Below are 23840 nucleotides of genomic sequence, written 5' to 3'. Positions count from 1 at the left end.
AGTAGTAACTATAAGGAGTTGAACTAACAGAGCTAGGTATGAAAGTTTTTGAGAGAGCACTAGATGAGAGATCGAGAGACTTTGTAAAGATTGGTAAACACCTGTATGGATTTATGGGGGGAGAGAGACTGTGGATGCCATATTTATAGTAACCCAGCTAAAGGAAAAGAAGCTAGAAGAAAACCAAAAGCTCCTCTGTACTTTGGGAGATCTAGAGAGGGCCTAGGATATGATACCAAGAGAAATGATGTTTTGGTGCTCAAGGAAAAGGAAAGTGGAGTTGGAGAAGTTGGTTAGATTGGTAGAGATGATGTACAAAAGAACAGACACAAGTAATATTAACTGTTGGGGAAACAGAAAACTTTGAGGTTAGTGTTGGATTACATCAGGGGTCAGCATTAATCTCTCTATCACCAACCTCCTCTTCCTTTACCACAGGCCACTATCCCCAACCCCTTCCTTTACCACAGGTCTCCATCCCCAACCCCTTTCTTTACCACAGGTCTCCATCCCCAACCCCTTTCTTTACAACAGGTCTCCATCCCCAACACCTTTCTTTACAACAGGTCTCCATCACCAACCCCTTCCTTCACTAAAGGTCTCCATCCCCAACCTCCTACTATACCATATGTCTCCATCCGCAGCCCCCTACTTTACCATAGGTCTCCATCTCCAACCTCCTACTATACCATATGTCTCCATCCACAGCCCCCTACTTTACCATAGGTCTCCATCTCCAACCCCTTCCTTTACCAAAGCTCTCTATCCCCAACCCCCTACTTTATGATATCTCTCGATCCACAGCACCCTATTTTACCACAGGTCTCCATCCCAACCTCCTCCTTAATCACATGACTCCATCCCAGCACCCTCCTTTAATTTGTTTATTATACATCTCCAGGGCCGTTCTTTAACATAGGTCTCCAATCACATCCTCTGCCCCATGTCTCCGTCCCAGACCCCATCCTTTACCACAGTTCTCCCTCCCCAACCTCCTCTTGCACCATAGGTCTCCTTCTCTAACTCCATCCTTTACCACATGTCTCAATCCGCAACCCCCTCCTTTACAACAGGTTTCCATCTCCAATCTCCTCTTTTACCACAGGTCTCCATCACTAACCTCCTCGTGCACCATAGGTTTCCTTCTCCAACTCCATCCTTTACAACACGTCTCCATTCCCAACCGCCTCCTTCACCACAGGTCTCCATCACTAACCTCCTCTTGCACCATAGGTCTTCTTCTCCAATCCCCTTCCTTTACCACAGGTCTCCAACCCCAATCCCTTCCTTTATCACAGGTCTCCATCCCCTAAATCTCTCCTTTACCCCAGGTCCCCCCACTCTTAAAACCAACCGTCCTGATGTCCTAGGCTTCCTCAGGTCCACGAAGTAGAAAAAAAGAGAAATAAAAAGGATGATCAATACACCATTGCAAAAACAATCCATTCCCATGGCACCTTCGCCAGGCTCTTTCCAATATAGTCTGCAAAGTGCTTTGTTGCATATCGTCATTTCTCTCGCTGCTTTCGGGATGAAGTTTCATTGATCATGCCATGGGACTGAGTGTGTGTGTGTGTGTGTGTGTGTGTGTGTGTATGCATACAAACGAATACACAAACGAGTTCGGAGGTATCCATGAAGGCATTGCTGATGATTTTGTTTCGCGAAATGCGAATTTGGCCAAATTTGATTTTAAATATTCGCTGTAAACTATCTGCTTATATCACTAATATTTACTCACGATTATTAGGAAAATATTAGCAAAATCTTTCAAAATTAAGTGATTCTGATAATTTTCTTAATGTTTATCAATATCCAATAAAATAGAAATTTGTTTTCGGTATTTTTTCAAATTTTGTTAATGATTTTGCAAAAATGGATTAAAAAGTTCTTATTCATATTCGCACATTCACGAAGCCAGAAAATGTATACATTTCACGAATGCTTAAACACGATATTTCATAAATTTTGAGATATAAGAAATGCATTAAACTAACTTTTCGTGAAATTCAGGAAAATTCTCGACTCATTTTGCCATTGTACAAAATAACTGGCAAACTCAATATCATTAATTCACCTTATCTGCTAATTTAATATTTTCAGTTTTCTTGTCATTCACATATTCTGTACTTTATGATCCCTTTGATTCCGTTTCCTCATTGTCTTCTTCCTTATATTCTGATTCACCTTCTTCAAAATATTTTAATAGTCTCTTCCACTCCTTCCATTTATTCACGCAATTTTCGAACCTCGCTTCCCATTCTTCCCTCTCTTTAACACCACAACTCCTTTCCAAACTTCCTTCCTCTTCTTCCCCTTCTTCAGAGGATCCCTGGAATCCATTAAGTAAGACCAAAATGGAACCAACCCTCCTGAGGCAGGAAGATGGACCCGCTTATCGATAGAGAGAACAGACGACCACTGTCACTGTGGACGGCACCTTCATAAGGGTGACAGACACTAATAAGGTGCCAAAGGAGAGGTTCCAGGGAGTCCTGAGAGGAAATAGCCCTTTGAGGGATTCAGGTTTACAATTGAGACTGCTGAAGAACGAATGAATAGTTAAACTCCAGAAACGTGTTACTGTAACATAACCTTGGGTAGCATTCATACTATTCATTCATTACTGTGTGAGGTTATGAAGGGTTACGTAGATGATTCCACAAAAAAAAAAAAAAGATGACTATAATCTGTGGCTTCAACAACATATCCATACACCTAAACTAAATTTACCTCTAACTTTGGTTTTTTTTTTTTTTTTTTTTTTTTTTTTTGAGGGATCTGGGCACATACGGGTTAATATAGTTCTATCAGAAAGGAACAAGTAGGAGACTTGTATTTGTTATTAATTCGAAATAATAGAGTAATCAACTCACACCCCCCCTCTGCAAAAAAAAAGAAAAAAAAAATTAATAAAGGTTGAAGGTGTCTGGTTTCAGTTCCATCAGAATAGATGCTCACCAGAACGTCAGCCGGGCAAGCCCAACCCCCCACTGTGGTGCCGTACCACAGCAGTAGCCTCCCCAGTAAACAGCTTAAACTCACGGCCCTGGGCGGGGATCGATCACTTGCCACGCGAATGCGAGGCAAACACGTTACCACTGTACTAGCCAGGTCATATGACGTAATTATTCGACACTTTTCTGATTTGTAAAAGGGTACAGAGCCTATCAACCCCATCTAACTTAACCTGGTAGTTTATATGTCACAACTAATAGCCGGGGGACAATCATCCATAACCTCCCTTTCCAGGTCACATGACATAATTATTCAACACTTTTGAGATTTGTAAAAGGGTACAGAACCTAATAATATCACCTAACATAACCTGGTAGTTCATATGTCACAACTTCTAGCCGGGGACAATCACTAACCTCCCTTTCCAGGTCACATGACGTAATTATTCAACACTTTTGAGATTTGTAAAAGGGTGGAGAACCTAAGAACATCACCTAACATAACCTGGTAGTTCATATGTCACAACTTCTAGCCGGGGGACAACCACCCCTACCTCCCCTTCCAGATCACATAACGTAATTATTCAACGCTTTTGAGATTTGGAAAAAGATACAGAACCTAACAACCTCACCTAACCTAACCTGGTAGTTCATATGTCACAACTCCTAGCGGGGGGACAATCACCCATAACCTCCCTTTCCAGGTCACATAACGTAATTATTCAACACTTTTGAGAAATGTAAAAGGATACAGAACCTAACAACCTCACCTAAACTAACCTATTAGTTCATATGTCATAACTCCTAGCCGATGGACAATCACCCCGAACCTTCCTTTCCAGATCACATAACGTAATTATTCAACACTTTTTAGATTTGTAAAAGGGTACAGAACCTAAGAACATCACCTAACATAACCTGGTAGTTCATATGTCACAACTTCTAGCCGGGGGACAACCACCCCTACCTCCCCTTCCAGAGCACATAACGTAATTATTCAACGCTTTTGAGATTTGGAAAAAGATACAGAACCTAACAACCTCACCTAACCTAACCTGGTAGTTCATATGTCACAACTCCTAGCAGGGGGACAATCACCCATAACCTCCCTTTCCAGGTCACATAACGTATTTATTCAACACTTTTGAGAAATGTAAAAGGATACAGAACCTAACAACCTCACCTAAACTAACCTATTAGTTCATATGTCATAACTCCTAGCCGATGGACAATCACCCCGAACCTTCCTTTCCAGATCACATAACGTAATTATTCAACACTTTTTAGATTTGTAAACGGGTACAGAACCTAACAACCTCACCTAACCTAATCTGGTAGTTCATTTTTCACAATTCCTAGCCAGGGACAATCCCCCTGGACCTCTCTTTTCAGGTTACATATTGTGATTATTTAACAGTTTTGAGATATGTAAAACGGTACAGAACATAACAAACCCACCTAAAACTAACCTAGTAGTTCCCAGGTCACAACTCCTAGGTAGGAGCCAGGCCCCCAGACCCCTCTTCCCAGGTCACAAACCTTCCAAGCTCACAAACTAAAAGTAAATCACAGATAAATCCTTACCTTATTGTTGACACCTACGTCTCTTTTTCATCTTAGCAATCTTTACAGAACTGTTGCAGTAGGAATTGTGCTGGTTTTTCCTAAAAGCTAAGTCAGAATCCCACCTGTGACACTTTTTAACTTTTGAGGGATAACACAGTGAGCTTTTAACAATATATTCACTATACCAAGAGTACCATAAAACAACCCAGAGACCAGAGATTAAAAATGGAAAAAGAAAATAAACTTTTCCTTAAGACCGAATAGTTATACATCTGGCAATGCTGCTGCGTGTGTGTGCGTGTGTGTGTGTGTGTGTGTGTGTGTTTATGAATGAAGTAAGAACGACGCATCCCTAAGGACTTAAAGGCCAATGAATCTAAATCCATATTTCCCTACTTCGATATATGGCCTGCAATAGACCCGGATGCGTGGCTACTGATGGCCTGCTATCTGAAGGGAAACACAGGTCAAGGAAGGACACAGGTCTCGGACAGTGTAGATGATTAATGGCAGTGCTATCTGTAGAGAGAGAGAGAGAGAGAGAGAGAGAGAGAGAGAGAGAGAGAGAGAGAGAGAGAGAGAGAGAGAGAGAGGAGAGAGAGAGCGATTTTCACCAACCTTAAGACTACCTTGATGACGCAATCAGTCACAACACCGAAACGTTCCAAGAGGAAATAGAAAAAAAAAAATCATAAAAATCGTTTGGAGGAAAATAATGAAAGAGTCAAACTTCTCTTTATGGAGTCATGACGAGAGCTCTGGGGAAATTGCCAAGAGAAGTGATGGAAGAAATATTACTTTCACGAGACAGAAAAAAAAAACTTATGCCTTCTTTTTATCATGTTGTATATTTATCTAATGTTCTAAGGCGCTTCTTTGCGTCATACGGTTAGTATTGCTATTTTGTTCTACATGGCGACTTGTGTATTATTATAACTATTCCTACCTAATCTGCTGCCCCAATTATATAATAAGGATGCTATAAGCAGCTCCAACAGCGGAAATAGTGAGGAAAGGAAATAACAGGTAGATTAGCCGACCTGTGTGTACCTTCAAGCAAGAGAATTCTACCCCAAAACAGTGGAAGAACATGATACAGGGGCTATGGCATTACCCAAAACTAGGGAATAAGGGTTTTATTTTGGAGTGTCGTTCTCCTAGAAGAGGTGCTTCCCATAGCTCAAGAGTCTCTTCTACCCTTATAAAGAGGAAAGTAGCCACTGAACAATTGCTTAACAGTAGTTAATCCCGTTGAGTGAAGGATGGTTCGGTTAGCTCAGTGCTATCAGGTGTATGAGGAAGGAGGAGAATGTGTAAAAAATAAGCCCGATTATTCGGTGTATGTGTAGGCAAAGGAAGATAGAGCCTTAACCATGGAGAGATCCAATGCAGTACAATCTGGCCAGTCAAAGGACCAAAAAACTTTCTAGTGGTAGTCACACAATGGGTGGCTGGTTTCTTGGCCAAACTACAAACTTAAAAGGAGTGTTTTGTGTGGCGTAAATTTAGCATAGATATTTTATTTCCCAGCAACATATATTCCTCGAAAGTCTCTTGCCACTCTACAACCCTTCTATGTATGTCGTCCTAATTTTCAGCGTTAATTCAATAATCACGTTGAAAGAATATGAGAAAAAACAATTAAAAATAAGATAATGCTCAATGGAAATGCAGAGAACAAATTAGAGTTATGGACGACCATTAAGAGAATGGGGTAATTTCTCTTAACCTACGTATAGCAGAAATTCTTTTTTAAATGTGTACATTAGGCGAAGGTGGAAATTATTTCTAGCTCTAATGTTTGTTTTAGGGGGATTTTCATCCTAGCAATTTTGGAAGGTGTAATGTTTATGATCTATTCTTGTGAAGCTCTTTCATATAAGGGGTTATTTTACACGTCACACTTTTCATAGAGGGGTGTTTATCTAGGACATGTCTGGTACATGTTTTGTGGCGGCCAGATTTGATCTTTTCCACATCGTAAAATTTGGGAAAGTGTGATATTTTTATTCTATACTCTAGGTCACGGTGAATCTTCTTCTATTTCTCCTTAAATATTTTGGACATAGAGATAACAGCTTCTCGTTTATCACGTTTATATTAAACAAAACATAGATGTTAGCCTTCTGACAGAACTGTTTTTTCCCCTTCAATGTGTATATCTATAAAAAAAAAGTTTAAAGTTGATGTAGCATAGTTAGACACAAATCCTGGCACACCTCTCCTCCAGAAAGTGTACCCTCTAACACCATTACTGTGCAGCGAGTTCCCGTGTTTTGCCCCACCCACCATACCCGGACTTCTTTCACTAAACTGTTTTGTGACTCACCGTGTAGTAAGTGTGCGAAAAGGTGCACTTTCTCAGAGTGAAGAAGGCTATTACATGTGTCCAACTGTGCGTTTAACAAAGGTGACCATAGTTGAATCAGTAGAACTTTAAAAGTTCGAACCTGCAGCAAATGTTCTTATGTTGAACAGACTTACATAAGTCTTTTATAGTTTATATATGACATATCTGTTTTGATGTTGTTATTGCTTATAAGATATTTTATTGTCAATTTTTTTCTCATCTTTTATATATTTCCTTATCCTTTCCTCACTGGGATATTTTTTCCAGTTGAAGCCCTTGGGCTTATAGCATCTTGCTCTTCCAACTAGGGTTGTAGCTCAGCTAGTAATAATAATTAACAATTTTCAGTCATATATTTGGGTTATGATAGCCTATAGATTACGGTCCTGCTTCGCGATTTGCCGGACTGGGATTCGAGTCACGCACAAGCTCGATAGTTTCTGGCAATGACTCCAACCTCATCCTTCTTATGAGCTAAGGATAGGAGGTTGGGGGAAGCCTATAGGTCTAGCTGCTGAGTCATCAGCACCCCTTGGATGGCCCTCCCTGGTCCTAGCTTGGGTGGAAAGGGGACTTGGACGCTGATGATACTGTATGTATATATGGTCACTCTCTGGAGCATTGTCCGGCTAGCTAGGGCATTGTCACTATCCCTTGCCTTTGTACTTCAAGAGCGGATTTTCAATTTAAACGTTATATTTCTTTTAATTTAACGTCAGGTCTTTGGGAGTCTTCTCAACATTTGTCTAATACAGCGCGGGGGAGGGGGGCCACCCCTATATATCCGAGGATGAGGGTAAGGCAAGAATATTGTCCTGTTGTCTGGTCTCCCTCAAGAGTAAAAGAAATTAGACCCGGAAAAACAAGAATGAACTGGAGATGTAATTGGTGAGATCGAGTAAGGAAAAGAATTTTGGAAGATGTCTTGTGACACCCCAAATAAACATTGAGAGAGAGAGAGAGAGAGAGAGAGAGAGAGAGAGAGAGGATTGTTTAGCAATACAGATACACATCGTTTGCTTTGTGTGTGTGTGTTTGAGAGAGAGAGAGAGAGAGAGAGAGAGAGAGAGAGAGATTGTTATGTAATACAAATGCTTTGTCTGAGCGAAAGAAGACATAGGGTGGGGTGTTGTGGGGAGGGGAGGGGGTTGAAGATAGCTTGGAAAAGGGGTCAATAATCGGAAGGACCTCTTCCTTCCCACCCCTGAGAGACTCTGTAGGAAAACAATTAAGACAAACACGACGACGAGGGACTGCCTGCTGCTGGATGAATATAAATTGATATATAAGTGAGTATGTGTGTGTGTACGACTTTAGAGCTGTGCTTTAATGTTATTTATTCCTAAAAAATATCTAGCAATACAAATTTGGGGTTATGAGTTATCTTCCCAAGTTGAATGTACCACACTTGACTATCTACCAGGTACTTAATTTCCTGCCTTCACTTTTAAATGTAACAAACAAATAACAACAACAACAGCAACAGAAACAACAACCAAAACAAGAACGACAACAACAAATGCAGCCATTTCTATTTCACTGCAGGTGGAAGGCCTCAGACATGCCAATTCATCTTTTGAGTTTGGCCAGTTTTCATCACCACTCTTGCCAACTGTAGATTGGTGATAGTGGAAGATTTCCGTCTGATCTCGGCAAACCAACCTAGTATGGGGGGCCCTAACTAGTACAGCTTTTGTTGATCATGGCTATACGCAATCCATTTCACCACGTTAAGGTATCCTCACTCAGAAAGTGAACAAATGAATAAAACTGGATTAAAAGCCGCTCATGAATGGCAGAGGCAAGGGACAGTAACATTTTTGTAACATACAGGACCGTGCCCTATAGACTGACCATATATATAAATAGCACTGGGGACCAAGAAAACGGAATATGATTAAATAAATTCTCCCCATCTTTGACTCAGGAGTTTCGTGGTTTTGCATTTCAAAGGAGACGTTGGAATATTATCAGAAGTCTTGTTCAATGCCATGATCGTCTTGGATAAAGATTGTGAATTTTGAAAGTTCACCAAAAGGAAACAATAGTTTTCAATATGAATCCAGAGCCAGTTATCAATAACATATGTATTTGAAAGTGGTTTTAAGATCAAACTTCTTGCTTTGAAAGAGTATTGGCAAATATGAGACTGGTCATAGATTACTGTACTGAAATTCACTGTCACAATACCATTTGATAATGACCCTTCTTTGCTTCATTACTGCTAATCTGGTAGGTAATGGATTGGCCAGAGCAACAGCCACCATCCGTTGAGATACTACCGCTACAGAGTTATTGGGAACTTTGACTGGTCTGACAGTACTACATTGGATCCTGCTCTCTAACTACGGTTTATTTTCTTTTTTCCTACACACAACGAATAGTCTGGCCAATTCTTTACATATTCTCCTCTATCCTCATACACCTGAAAACACTGAAATTACCAAACAATTCTTCTTCTCCTAAGGGGTTACTATCACTGTAATTGTTCAGTGGCCACTTTCCTCTTGGTAAGGGTAGAAGAGACTAGCTATGGTAAGCAGCTCTTCTAGGAGAAGGACTCTTCAAAATCGAACATTTGTTCTCTAGTGTTCAGTAGTGCCATAGCCTCTGTAATTCCACTGTCTTGGGTTAGAGTTCTCTTGCTAGAGGGTACATTCGAGCACACTATGTTATTTTTCTTCCTCTGGTTTTTGCTAAAGTTTTTTTATGGTTTATATAGAAGACATTTATTATAATGTTACGCTTCTTGAAATATCTTGTTTTTCATTGTCTCCTTTCCTCACTGGACTATTTTCCCTGTTGGAGACCCTGGGCTTATAGCATCCTGCTTTTCCAACTAGGGTTGTAGTTTAGCAGGTAATAATAATAATAATAATAATAATAATAATAATAATAATAATAATAACAACAAAAAATAATAATAATAATAATAATAATAATAATAATAATAATAATAATAATAATAATAATAATAATAATAATAATAACAACAACAATAATAATAATAATAATAATAATAATAATAATAATAATAATAATGATGATAATAATAATAATAATAAGGTTATAGAACACTAAAGAGAATAAAGATTACCTCATATTCCATACGAACTGAAAGCATAATATCTAAAAGTCCCTCTCCGTTAGTTTGAGAATCTTAAATCTTTTCTCTTAATGGGAATAAAATCTTGAATAAAATATTATAACAATTCTTTATTTATGTCTAAGATCATTATCGCATTATTTTCGTGGCTTCAATACTTTTATGTTTTTTCTCACTTTTAAGGGAGAGTTATGTCATTTTGATGCATTAATAAAATTCTCATTACAAATACAAATAATATATTTGAGGACGTACAGGGTACTTTAATTGTATTTTTCTTACTTCTTGGAAATTTCTCTTTAATTTTGGTGAAAATGTTTTTGGATAACACTTCCAGCCCTGTTTGGAGAGTGAACTTTTTCTATGGAACGGCATATAGGCTAAATTAGTTAGGATATTTTATATTGGATAATGCCCAAATCAAAGCTTTGTTCACTTAAGAAATATAGAGTAACTATAAGGAACAAATATCCCTGATATTGCTACGTAATATCGGCCATGTTGACAGCCATTACTTATGTTTTGACCTTGAATTCGAAACAGAATTACTGAAAATATAATAATTAGTTTTTACTTAGAACAGTTTCTATTATTATCATTATTATTATTATTATTATTATTATTATTATTATTATTATTATTACTTGCTAAGCTACAACCTTAGTCGGAAAAGCAAGATGCTATAAGCCCAGGGGCTCCAACAGGGAAAATAGCTCAGCGAGGAATAGGAAACAAGGAAAGATAAAATTTTCAAGAAGAGTAACATTAAAATAAATATCTCCTATATAAACTATAAACACTTTAACAAAACAATTGGAAGAGAAACAAGACAGAAAACAATAAAAAAAACCATTGTGTTTATTAAACTCAAGGACAATGTAGGATATACAATACCAAGCTCAACAAGAACAAAGTTCTGTTTGAAGAAAGATGAAAAGAGAAAGAAATGGCCTCCACAATACTCACAATACACGGTCAGTTCAGTGGAGTCTGAGGCTGTCAAATGAGGCAGCGTCGGGGACGAGGCCCTGCACTCCAGGATGCCCCCCGTCATCTCCCGGCGTCGTGAGGAGGCGTAGCAAGGACACGGTGGGAGTCAGAACCCAGGCTCTGCTGCAAATAAGGAGAGAAAAACGGGATTAATCTAGCGACGAGTCTCACTTTACGACAGTGGCGCATCACTGGCGTCTACTGATGTTTCACTACTGACTTTATATGATTGGACATCTTAGCGCTACTCTTTTGTTTTCAGTTTTATTCTGTTTAATTCGATTTTGTGATTGGATGACAAAGGGGTGTACATAACCCCAACTTTGAAATAACCCTTTATTATTCTAAAGAATCATACGTTTGGTTGGACACAGAATACCTGGCACACCTCGCTCTGAGTAAATGCACCGTGTTACACCCTTACTGCACTGTGTGATCCCGTATTCAGCCACACCCCACCACCTTTGCCATCTCTCCCTACAACATCTACTTGGTAACTCCCCGTGAAGTATGGGTGTAAAAGGGTGTACTTCTTCGGGGCAAGATGCGCTAAGGACTTCTGTGTCCAGCTGTACATGCAATTCTTGATTACAGTAAAATTTGGTACCAATTTACAGATGGGAATTTCTCATGGGAATGGGATACAGGCACCTAGCAAACGTAGGCTAAGTGCTACATCATTTGGCTAAAACGTCCAATTTAGCGTATATATATATATATATATAATATATATATTATAAAGCGTTCAATAAGAGATAGTGGTCCCCAAAAATGACTGGTGAATAAATGTTCTTTAGTGTATAGTTAAGGGTAACGGAAAATAGATTAGAGCATAATACCAGAGAAGGGTTGTTTAGGATTAAGCCTGAGAAAGTAAGACGGATAACAGAAGTATTGTTAAGGAGGAGCAGTATGGGTTTAGATAAGGAAGGAGGTTACACGAAAGTTACACGAAAACTTCGAAACTAAAAGGAAAAGTTGTCCATTGCATTCATGTACCAGGGTGGAGCTCAAGATAGAGAGGCATTTACGGGTGTTGAGGGCTTATCAAATATAAGATAATACGTTGAAAGCGACTGAAAGTTTTTAAGATGGGATAGAAGGTCATGCCAGAGTTATGAGCAGAAGAATGACGGATTTGGTGTGAAAGTTAGTCTGAGAAATTGGCGAGTTAAATCTCTGAAGCTATTCAATATTTTTTTTTGGTATGGAGTGACGCCATAAGTCAAGAGATGGGAAAGAGAAGGTGGGTGTAGAATTATGCAATGAGAAACAATCTTAAATGAAGTGGAATAGCTGATATTCAAAGATGACACTATGCTGAATGGGGATAGAGAAGTGACACTGCGGAACTTAGTGAAAGATTCTGAGACAAGTTACAGAAGGTGATAGTATAGTCAGTGTGAGCAGGAGCAACATTATTAGGATAAGTGGAAGCAACACAAATTAAGCAATGAATGGTAGTACCACTGTTGGTACATTAAAACTGGTTGATTCATTTAGGTATTTGCAAGTAAGTGGAGATACATTAAAGTGGTAGAGGTGTTTGTGCCTCGTCATGATCAGCAAAGCTGTACTAGTCACGGACACCCACACTAAGTTGGTTTACAGTGAGCAACCAGACTTAAGTCTTCCACTATAACCAATCTATAGTGGCCAGCATGGTGATGAAAATGGCTAAACCCCAAACATGAATAAAAACATGTTCGAGGCCTTTGTCCTGCAGTGAACTAGAAACAGCTGCATTTGTTGTTGATATAATATCTCCTACATAATGAGGAGCAAATGTCTGACTCTCTCTCTCTCTCTCTCTCTCTCTCTCTCTCTCTCTATATATATATATATATATATATCTTTCCCGTAACGATTAGCAACATTGCCAGACATGTAACTACTCGGTCTCTCCCATCTCTCGGGAAGGGGGAGAGGAAGCAGTCATACCCTTGTGAGAGAGGTTGTAGTTTGGAAAAGGGGGAGGAGGGGGAAGGGTTGAATATGTGTGTGTGTCCGTGTGTGTATCGATGTGCATATCTAATTAGATATCTAGCCATTATTTTTGACGGGTCACGTACACTCATATATATATATATATATATATATATAGGGGTTCCATCAAAAAGCCACCAGACCACCAACGCAAAACCTCTTCAGTTTTAGCACTGTACTATCATAACCACTTTCAACTTTTGTTCGATGTTCATGATCAACATTTCTAAATTTTGTTCCGCCAAAAGCAATATAGAATCGAATGCAGTCAACCAACTTTGCCCCAAAGGACAAAAGCAAATTATGAAACGATATTAAGCGGAATGTTTCGTTCAGCCTCTGCGGGGAATTTTTGGAGGAATTTGAAATTTTTATTTTTTTCATGGATTCCACTTAAACGCTGCATAGCTGAATTCGGGAATGCAATGGAGTTTAATTTGTCAAGTGTTGTGCGTTTCAATTATGTAAGCGTTCTCTGCCTCTCTCGATTTCTCTCTCTTTTTCACCACCTCTTACTAACAGTTTATCTAATTTTTCTTATCACTCTCATTCTGCCACACACCAGCGCTGGATATCAAACTTATTTCATTTTCATCTATCTGTTTTTCACTTCTCTCTCTCTCTCTCTCTCTCTCTCTCTCTCTCTCTCTCTCTCTCAAACAAAAGCACTGACTATTAAACTTATTTAATTTGCATCTATCTGCTTTATTTTTCTTTTTTCGGTTTTCCTTTCATCTTATTGAATTTTCATCCGTCTTTTCTCTTTCGCCACCTCAATATTTCTCTTCACAATACTCTCTCTCTCTCTCTCTCTCTCTCTCTCTCTCTCTCTCTCTCTCTCTCCTCTTCCGACCACCCTCTATTTTTCTCTCTCACTCCACATTTATATGTTACACGGCCTGATCCAAATCCAGCAGATTACACCCAGATTTTTTCGTCGGATTTTTTCCCAGATTGGCAGATTTCAACTCCGTGTTGCATATTTTTAGAACTGCTCCAAGAACAAAAATAGCTATTTTTTTTTCTATTTTCCCAGTCCTTTATATCAATATCTGCATATCCTTTTCGACTGGTAGATTAGCTAAATGAGGTATAATCCTTTCAATGCCCCCCCCCCCCTCTTTTTTTACTGTGGAACTTCATTGCCATCACCTCCAACTCTCTTTTTATACTTTAATATTACGCCTCTGGAATCAAGTCGTTAACATTAATTTTCTCTATGATGCTCACACTTCCCTTTGCTATTCAATATTTAATTCGTGTATTTTCAAGTTTTGTTACCATATGTTGAATTCTACAGGCTGACATTAGTCTCTTTTTTATATTTTACATATAAAAGATCTATCTTAATGTTGTTTCTGTTCTTAAAGTATCTTATTTTGGATGTACATTACTTCCCTTCTCTTGTAGTTTATCTATTTCTTTATTTCCTTTCCTCGCTAGGCTATATTTTCCTGTTGGAGCACTGGGGTCTATAGCTTCCTGATTTTACAACTACGGTTGTAGCATAGCTAATGATAATAATAATAATAATAATAATATTAATAATAACAATAATATTGATAAAAATATCAATAATATAATAATACTAATAATAATAATAATAATAATTAATAATAATAATAATAATAATAATAATAATAATAATAATACCGGAGTCAGTTTTACACCCAAAAAATTGATTATACTTCATTGATTTTATGAATAAACTTCTATAAGTTTCTTTTGTATAACAGTCTGGATAACTGTACTCTCTCTCTCTCTCTCTCTCTCTCTCTCTCTCTCTCTCTTTCTATGCATGGCCATTTCTCTCTTTGCTTGCTCACCAAAAGGTAAAAACTCTTAATACAAGTCAGACTAGTAATATTGAACGTTTTATTAGCGAAATTTAATTTTTGGAGATCGAATAAAAAGTTGAAGGCTCTCTCTCTCTCTCTCTCTCTCCTCTCTCTCTCTCTCTCTCTCTCTCTCATGACTTTTCTGTCTGAAAACTCTCACAGCCCATCAGTTAAAAACACAGGCTCTACTAATATCTTTCAGCACGTGTCACATATCTAACAAGAGCAATGTCGAAGAAAGGAAATAACACAATAATAGAATGTTTCAAGTAACCCTTGAATCGTTCATCGGAGCATTGATATGAAAACAATATTGTCATATTGCTCTCTCTCCTCTCTCTCTCTCGTCTCTCTCTCTCTCTCTATATATATATATATATATATAAACACACATATATATATATATATATACATATATATATATATATATGTATATATCAATATATATATATATATGTGTGTATATATATATATATATATATATGTGTGTGTGTATACATATATATATATATATATATATACATATATATATATATCTATATATATCTATATATATGTATATATCTATCTATAAATATATATATATATATATATATATATCTTTCTGAGTGGGGATAGCTTAACGTGGTAAAAATGTTTATGTATCGCCATGGTCAAGAACGCTGTACTAATCATGGACATCCATTTTAGATTGATTTGCTAGAGGCACTCAGAAAAGTTTCCCAACATCACCAATCTGCACTGGTCAACGTGATGATGAAAACTGAACAAACCCCAGACCTGAATAAAGACATGTCTGAGGTCTTTGTCCAGCAGTGGACTAGAAACTGATGTATTTTTTGTTATTGTGTTCATATATATATATATATATATATATAGAGAGAGAGAGAGAGAGAGAGAGAGAGAGAGAGAGAGAGAGAGAGAGGGGGGGGGGGTGGATTAAAATCAACGTCTTTATTTCACCACACGTGGTCAGCAGGTGGTGAGTTCTGATGTCCAAGAGGGACGGCCCATGAGTTGTTTTCATTCTCTATGAAGAAAGGGAGTCGGGAAGGGGGGACCTGGGGATACTCAGGAAGGGGAGACAGAGGAGGGGAGGGGAGAGGTGATGAGGAGGGAGCAAAGCAGTACCAGACGAGGACGCAGAAGGCGGTCACCTCTCTATTTTCCGGGGAATACAATGAGCTTAATTAAGAACGAGATGGGGTGTCCCCAAGGATCAGAGGCAGTGGCGAGGACCCCCTGAAGGCTACCATGAAATGAAAGGTGAGTCATTAGACCACCAGACACTATAGGGACGACCACGGAATTTAAACAAAGGTAGGAACGTCTTTGGGTCCCTAATCAACGGTGGGGTAGTACCTGAACTCTTAGAAATGGTGGAGATTCCAGAAAGAGATAGGGATGGTCTCCGATCTCTAGCATGGTGGGGAGCTCACTTGAGCTTCCAGAGGTGAGGGGGGATATATTCCAAGAACCCTAACAACGATGGGGAGCTTTGTTTAACCTAACTAATTGTTGTGAGTTCTCCTTGGTCCCTATTAGCAGTGAGAATATCCTTGTGATGTGGTAGAATTGCCGTCTCTAAATTATTAGCAATAATGGGAAGGTCCCAAGACCCCCTGAACTAATGGGAGGGTCCTTTGACTCATAACAATAATGGGAAGGTCCCAAGACCCCTTGAACTAATGCGGAAGTCTCTGGACTCATAGCAATAATGGGAAGGCCCAATACCCCTTCAACTAATGGGGAGGTCCCTGGACTCATAGCAATAACGGGAAGGTCCCAAGACCCCCTTGAACTAATGCGGAAGTCTCTGGACTCATAGCAATAATGGGAAGGTCCCAAGACCCCTTGAAACTAATGGGAAGGTCCCTGGACTCATAGCAATAATGGAAAGGTCCCAAAGCCCCTTGAACTAATGGGGAGTCCCTGGACTCATAGTAATAATGGGAAGGTCCCCAAGACACCTTGAAGTAAAAGGGGTGTCCCTGGACTCCTAGCAATAATGGAAAGGTCCCAACACCACTGGAATTAATTGGTAGGTTCCTGAACCAATAGCAATAATGCAGCAGTCGCTACATCCTAACATTGACGGGAAGGTCTTTGGATCTATAGCAATATTTTGGAGGTACTCATATCCCTAGCAATAATTGGGATGTACCTAAACCTACCTTGAATTAATAGGTAGGTCCCTCGACCCATACCAGTAATGAAGAAGTCCCTTTACCCTTAACATAAATGAGAAGGTTTCTGGATATGTAGCAATATTGGAGAGGTACTCAGATCCCTACTAATAATGGGGAGAGTCCTTATATCCATTGCACTAATGGGGAGGTTCCTGGACCCATAGCACTAATGGGGAGGGGGGGTTCTAGATCCCAAACAGTAATATTGAGGTCTCTCAGTCCTTAGTCATATTGGTAATTTTCTCAAATTCCTAACAAAAAGCAGAGGGTACTTAGACCCTTTGTACAAATGTCAATTACCCTGGATCCATAAAAGTAAGGTGGAGGTCTTCGGACCTTTAGCTATTTTTGACAAAGGCCTTTAGGTATATTAGAGAGGGCCTCACATCCGTAGCACTAATGGGGAGGGCCTTGATAATAGTCTCAGGTTAGTGTCAACGGCCCTCAAGCAATAAACAGAAACCAGCAAACCTCAAGTCCTTTTTGAAACCTCGAAATTCTAAGAACCTCACTATGCAGTTAACTTCCAGCCCTCCAGAATCTCGTCTTTGTGTCTCATGTCTCTCTCTCCCACACTCCCCCCGGCTGGAATTCTTCATGAGGACACAGGGCCGCATTATTTAGAGGCTGCTATGCGTGAATGAAATGCAGATTTTTTTTTTCTAGCGAACTCATTCCGGAGGAGGCTTTGAAGTGTCGTGGTTTCCAGGAATATCATCAGACGAGTTCTTCCTCTTCTGGAAAACTCACTCACATCGCAGTCTTTATGAAGTTTTCGTTTCTGGAACGGTGTGTGCTTTTGGTTGTTTCTGGAATGCTCTTCTGATAGCATTTTGAAGGACGTTAGTTTCTCGAATCGTTTTTAATGCCCTTCCCTTGTTCCTCAGGTAAATAATGTTTTAGCTTCGTCAAATACACTTTTCTTCGTATTCTGGAATACTTCTCGTCTTTTTTTTTCCATTCTCAGTTCTATACGAGTGGAAAATTTCAATTGTTTTGACGACTCTTCGTTTCAGGAATAGGAATATTACGATTTTGGTTCTATTTTGGGGATACCATGCCACTTATCTCTGGCATACGAATTTTTCTCTTTTCTGGAATACTTCATACTTACTCTGTTGGAAATACTATTGATCCTCCAGAATACCTCTTTTCTATATCTTCCCTTATTCTACGTCGGACATAATGACACACGACCCAATGTACAATAGCCCCTTCATGTTATATATGATGTTCTACCTTAGTGTCAAGTTTGACAGAAATCTTTTGGATAGTGTAGGAGGAGTTACATTAACAAAGTAACCATGGCAGACAGAGTGATTGACAGATAGAGGGGTAAGCAAGACAAATAAACGGGGAAATGAATGAAAAACTGTAGTCAAATCAAATTGATAGTAGGCGATTAATAATGATGACGATGATAATAATAATAATAATAATAATAATAATAATAATAATAATAATAATAATACCACTACTACTACTCCTTCTCCTCCTCCTACTACTACTACTACTGCTACTTACTACTACTAATAAGAATAATAATAATAATAGTAATATTGAAAGTGATTGCTGCCCTCAGTGGCGTTAATTTTGTAATTAACTTTTTCTATTGTTCTTATTATCTTTTTCTCTTCATTTGAACAATCCGCCAGTAACTGGGAAAGGGACATATCAATAGGAAGGTGATGAAGACCATATCATTCACAATTCGTCTTTAATATATCACAACACATTGTAAAAGTACAGATAATATGTACAAAGTATAAAACACTACGGAAATGTTAGTGCACACAAAGTAATGGTCACCTTTTGTACAAAAATTATAAATTACGTGGAGTTAAGTTTAACACATCCTTCGACTCAACCGGTTTCGAGCAGTGAGAAGGTTTTCTGCTCATTGTCAAGAGTGAACTGAAATGCAGGTGTTGTTTTGATGGCTTATATACGGAGTCCTACTTCGACATTCCATCTTCAGTGGTCAAGAACCGCCCTAGGGTTGAGACCATTAATCCTAGGAGGGAGTGGCCTCTGCCTCGCCAGGATGTTTGGTGGGATTATTGACTGTCAGGAGATAATCCATGTTTTGACCTTCGGCTATATCAGTCCTGTCATAGATGTTATTGCCTGGACTATTGTTGGTGGTGGACCTTATACATGTTGGCAATAAGGTCCCCTTCTTGCGTGGTGTTGAGGTTAGGTCTTTGTTGTTGAATAAAAAGAGTTTTCCATTATCCGGAGACGTCTGCTGTCAGGGGCACGCCCGATGATGGTTACATTTTTCACTATATGCTCCCTTGTTGTCTTGAAATTATGTTTTTGGAGGCAATGCATTTTTATTGCACCCTGTTGCACGTGGTAAGATAATCTCTTAGAAAGACGCATCGTCGTTATCCCGATGTAGGTGCCAGGACATTCCTGGACAGGGCATTTATATCGGTACACTTCGTTCGTCTTCTTCAAGTCATCTTGCATGGCAGGGGGCAGGGTTGTTTTTCATTATCAAGTCTCGTGTTTTTGCTGAATGGTAAATAAATTATGAGGTTGAATTCAGTATCCTCTGCCGTGGCAAAAACGTTGTTTTTTATTATATTTTTCATAGTCTTTTCTTCTTCTTTGTAGTTTACGCTCATAATGCCTTTATAGTATAGATTTATTTTTGTTGGCGTGTTGGTATCATCAGGGCCTTCATTCTGGTACCATTTCTCGATTTCTTTTTTGATTTGCCGATTAATGTCCTTATTCGTGAAGCCATTATTCACCAGAATTTTGGTAATTCTGTCAAGTTCCTCGTGGGTGCTTCTCCACGAAGAACAGTGAGAAATGGCTCTCCGAATAAAAGCCTTAATGGTGGCAGTTATATACCGGCTAGGGCACTCGCTGTCACCATTCAGACATAGGCCAAGATTTTTTGGTTTTTACGTACACCGAGGTATTAAAGCTATTATTGCTTGTTCCTAAAAGGACATCAAGGAATGGGAGACGTCCTTGGAGGCTGTGCTCTAGGGTGAACCTGAGCGAGCTGAAATCCTCGAAAATTCGGCGAAGTTCTTCTAGGCTCTCCTGATTGGCCGTTTTTATGAAAGTATCGTCAATTGTTCCGAAGAGAGAAAAGGATCTTCAGAGAGGCTCTGAAGCGAGGAAAGTACTAGAAGTCCTCTGAAGGGAGCAAAGGACCTTCACAGAGGCTCTGAAAGAAGAAAGGTGTTGCTCCAAAGAAGAGACAGGTAGAAGAAGCATTTGTATACATTTAAAATTTCCGACAACTCACCATGGTAAAGGGCCGGGGTTTTTCTTTTTTTTAATTCCACCAAATCTCTAGCTTTATCCCTGGCTATCTGGTAGGAACGAGTAGCACAGTGTTTGTGTTAAGGAAAGGTAGTTCGATGTACTACTAATTAATCATGTACTAGGGATTGTGAAAGGATAAGGTAACATAAGTATAAATGTTTATTTTTACTCCCCTTTAGCTTACACTTACTCTCTCCCTTCCTTAATATAAAGATTTGAAGCCTAAATATATTGATTATTCAGATGAATGTGTTGAATTGTGTCAACATTATAAGTATTCTAGTACTAAGTAGTGTATTTAGTATTAAGTATCTTATTTTATAAATAATTATAAGATCGTCACATCACAATATTTTCATGATTCTGGTAAAGTTGATCTTGATCTTCATTGGGTACTTTCCACTTGGCAAGGTTAGAAGAGATTCTCTAGCTATGGTAAGAAGCTCTTCTGGAAGAAGGACACTCCAAAATCAAACCATTTTTCTCTAGTCGTGGGTAGTGCCATAGCCTTAGTACTCTAGTCTTACACTGTCCTGGGGTAGAGTTCTCTTGCTTGAGGGTACATTCAGGCCCACTATTATATCTGTTTCCTTATTTCCCTTCCTCTCTGGGTTATTTTTCCCCGTTGCAGCCCTTGGTCTTATGGCATCCAGCTTTTCCAACAGGGATTGAAGCTTAGCTAATAATAATAATAATAATAATAATAATAATAATAATAATAATAATAATAATAATAATAATAATAATGGAAAGTTCATTCAAAACTTGAAATTCGAAACCAATAAAATAGAAATAAAAATCTTTATTTTTACCCGTATACAGAATAATGACATCATAAAATATTTCTCATTTCTAAAAGTGATGTTCCAATTAATAAAGAGCAGAACGTAGGAAGTCAGCTAGAGCAAATATATGTGAATATGTTCGTGGGTATGTAAGAAAAAAAAGCGATGACGTCACAGTGGTGCCACTCTGTAGGAAAACTAAGCAAGTTGTGATTAAATTCCAGCGATGCAATTTCTTTATTTCGCGAAGAGACCGAGGCAGAGAAGACATATCAAAGAGGGATATTTTATCCGGATTGCTTTGCTCTCTGGAGGCTGAAGTTGGTTGCTCGTTGTGGACAGCAGCCACATTTCAGCAAAGGAAATGAGAGCTGACTCAGCACTCGACAGTTTTGGCGGGAAATACGACATGAGAAGCTCAATCCTCAAGGAAATAAAGCTTGAAGGACCAGTAGTGTATCTGCTTTGGGGACAAGATTTACAAGTTTTTTTTTTTTCCTCCCTGGGGCGCTGCACATGCCAGCAAGGGCGGGGGGAGTTAGTCCTACGTTGGGCCGAATAACCTTAAAGTCCTTTCAGCTGCAGGAAACACTTAGGGATATCATTTTTCAATTGGAGTTTTTCTTTCTTTGAACGAAAAACTTAGGATATGCAGTCAACAGAAGGCACTTGAGGTTATCAGAGGCATAAAAGCATCTTTTGTTCTTGGTTTTTATCTTTTGTTTCACGAGGGATCTTCATTCAAGAGGCTTCAAAAGTTTGAGATAAAAGATGAATAAGATGAAACCGGAAGTGAACTTATTAATGTGAATTACAAATAGAATTAGAATTGGATTGAGGTTAAATTTATTGATTAGTTTAGTATATATTTGTCCTCTACCTAGACATAGAAGGGAAATATTATTGTTCATCATATTGTATATTAATAATTAGAAAAAGACACGCAGGTACTCCGTATATATACATATCTATAACTATATATATATATATATATATATATATATATATATATATATATATATATATATATATATATATATATATGTATATATATATATATATATATATATATATATATATATATATATATATATATATATATATATATATATATATAGTTATAGATATATATATATATATATATATATATATATATATATATATATATATATATATATACATATACATCAGCAACAAATACATCAGTTTCTAGGCCACTGCATGACAAAGCCATCAGACATGTCCTTATCCATGTCTGGGGTTTGGCCAGTTTTAATCCCCGCGCTGGCCACAGCAAACCAACCTAGTTTGGGTGGCTCTGGTTATCACAGCTTTGTTGATAATAGTGATGAGTAAGCTCTTTCACTTAGGAAGTGATATATAAATATTCATATATATATATATATATATATATATATATATATATATATATATACATGTAAATATCACCCACGAATGGCATTTAATACCGAATTTTATCTTGGGAATATATATCCACTTGGAATTCATTTTATGGTAACAGCTTCTGGCCGGGTGGGGATTCGAACCACCACCTGTTTGGCTGGAGACTATGCCTGCAGTGACCATGCCGACTGAGCTATCAAGAGAGACTAAAAGTTTATGACAAGTTCCCGTACATATTCCTGTCGAATTCAGGAATCTGTTCACAGACTTGAAATAAACCCATCTCCACTATTATAGCTGAATCGTGAGTTTGCAACACGTGGTTATTTTAATGAACATATATCAAAAGCACACGTGATTTTAATTAATGTAAATATCACCCACGAATGGCATGGTCACTGCAGGCATAGTCTCCAGCCGAACAGGTGGTGGTTCGAATCCCCACCCGGCCAGAAGCTGTTACCATAAAATGAATTCCAAGGCAGACAATGGGAAGATCACTGCATTTCAAATTGAATCTCTTGACTCAACTCAGGAAGAGTCTGATTCACGTGTCATTCTCTATTCAACCTATGCCAAGAATGAAGGATATAAATTTGTTCGGGTTCGAAGTCCCAGACAGTGATATATTATCCATACTTCTGTATTATGCTCCAAACTTAGGTGTGCAACTCCTTTTTGATACTGGCACCGGGAACAGAAGGCGATTCACAGATGTCACAGAACTATTGAAAGGGTTCACACCAACTTACTGTGCCACTCTTCTTGGTCTGCTTTCCTTGGTCTTCATGCATTCAGTAGATGCGATATGACCAGTGCCTTTAAAGGAATTGTCAAGATAAAACCGCTGCAAATTCTACAGAAATGCACAAAGTACCAAGAAGTCTTCAGTTGCCTAGGGGAGTCATGGGAGGTAACTGATGAAATATTCCTTGCTCCTGAGGATTTCACCTGCACCACTTATTCTGCCAAAACTAAGACAAAGGAGGTTGACCAGCTTCGATACCAAATGCTCGAGTTAAAGTGCAGTGGGCAGTCGCTGGATTCAAAGAAGAATGTTGATCTTTCATATCTTCAGCCACCAAAAGTGTCTAAATGAGCATATCAGGAGGTGAACTATCAGGTTGCGATATGGAAACGTGCCCATTATCCCAAACCTGAGGTCTCTCATCCAGCTGTGGATCATGGTTGGATGATGAATGATGGAAATCTAGAACACTGTTGGTTCAAGGGAACTGCACTTCCTACAGGTATGGCTGATATACTTAAGACGTCAGATGATGAAAGCCTTGATGAAAACAATGGAAGTGATGGAAATTTTGATGATGACTATGAAAGTGATGGTAGTGGGTCTGACTTGGACTAAGAAAGTTTCAAG

General features: G+C 38.5%; 1 protein-coding gene across 1 annotated transcript in view; it reads right to left on the bottom strand.

The window, feature by feature from the left end:
* LOC137619017 (uncharacterized) overlaps positions 1 to 23840 on the bottom strand; it is a 160446-nt gene that overhangs the window by 57816 nt on the left and 78790 nt on the right. Inside the window, 3 exon segments of the mRNA XM_068349216.1 lie at positions 10946 to 11027; positions 11029 to 11070; positions 11072 to 11092. Coding sequence (XP_068205317.1) covers positions 10946 to 11027; positions 11029 to 11070; positions 11072 to 11092 — 145 coding nt within the window.

The sequence above is a fragment of the Palaemon carinicauda genome, chromosome 25 (genome assembly GCF_036898095.1).
Source record: "Palaemon carinicauda isolate YSFRI2023 chromosome 25, ASM3689809v2, whole genome shotgun sequence".
NCBI classification, from domain to species: Eukaryota; Metazoa; Arthropoda; class Malacostraca; order Decapoda; family Palaemonidae; genus Palaemon; species Palaemon carinicauda.
The sequence above is the reverse complement of the archived record's forward strand: the minus strand, read 5'-3'. Positions and strand labels throughout refer to the sequence as shown.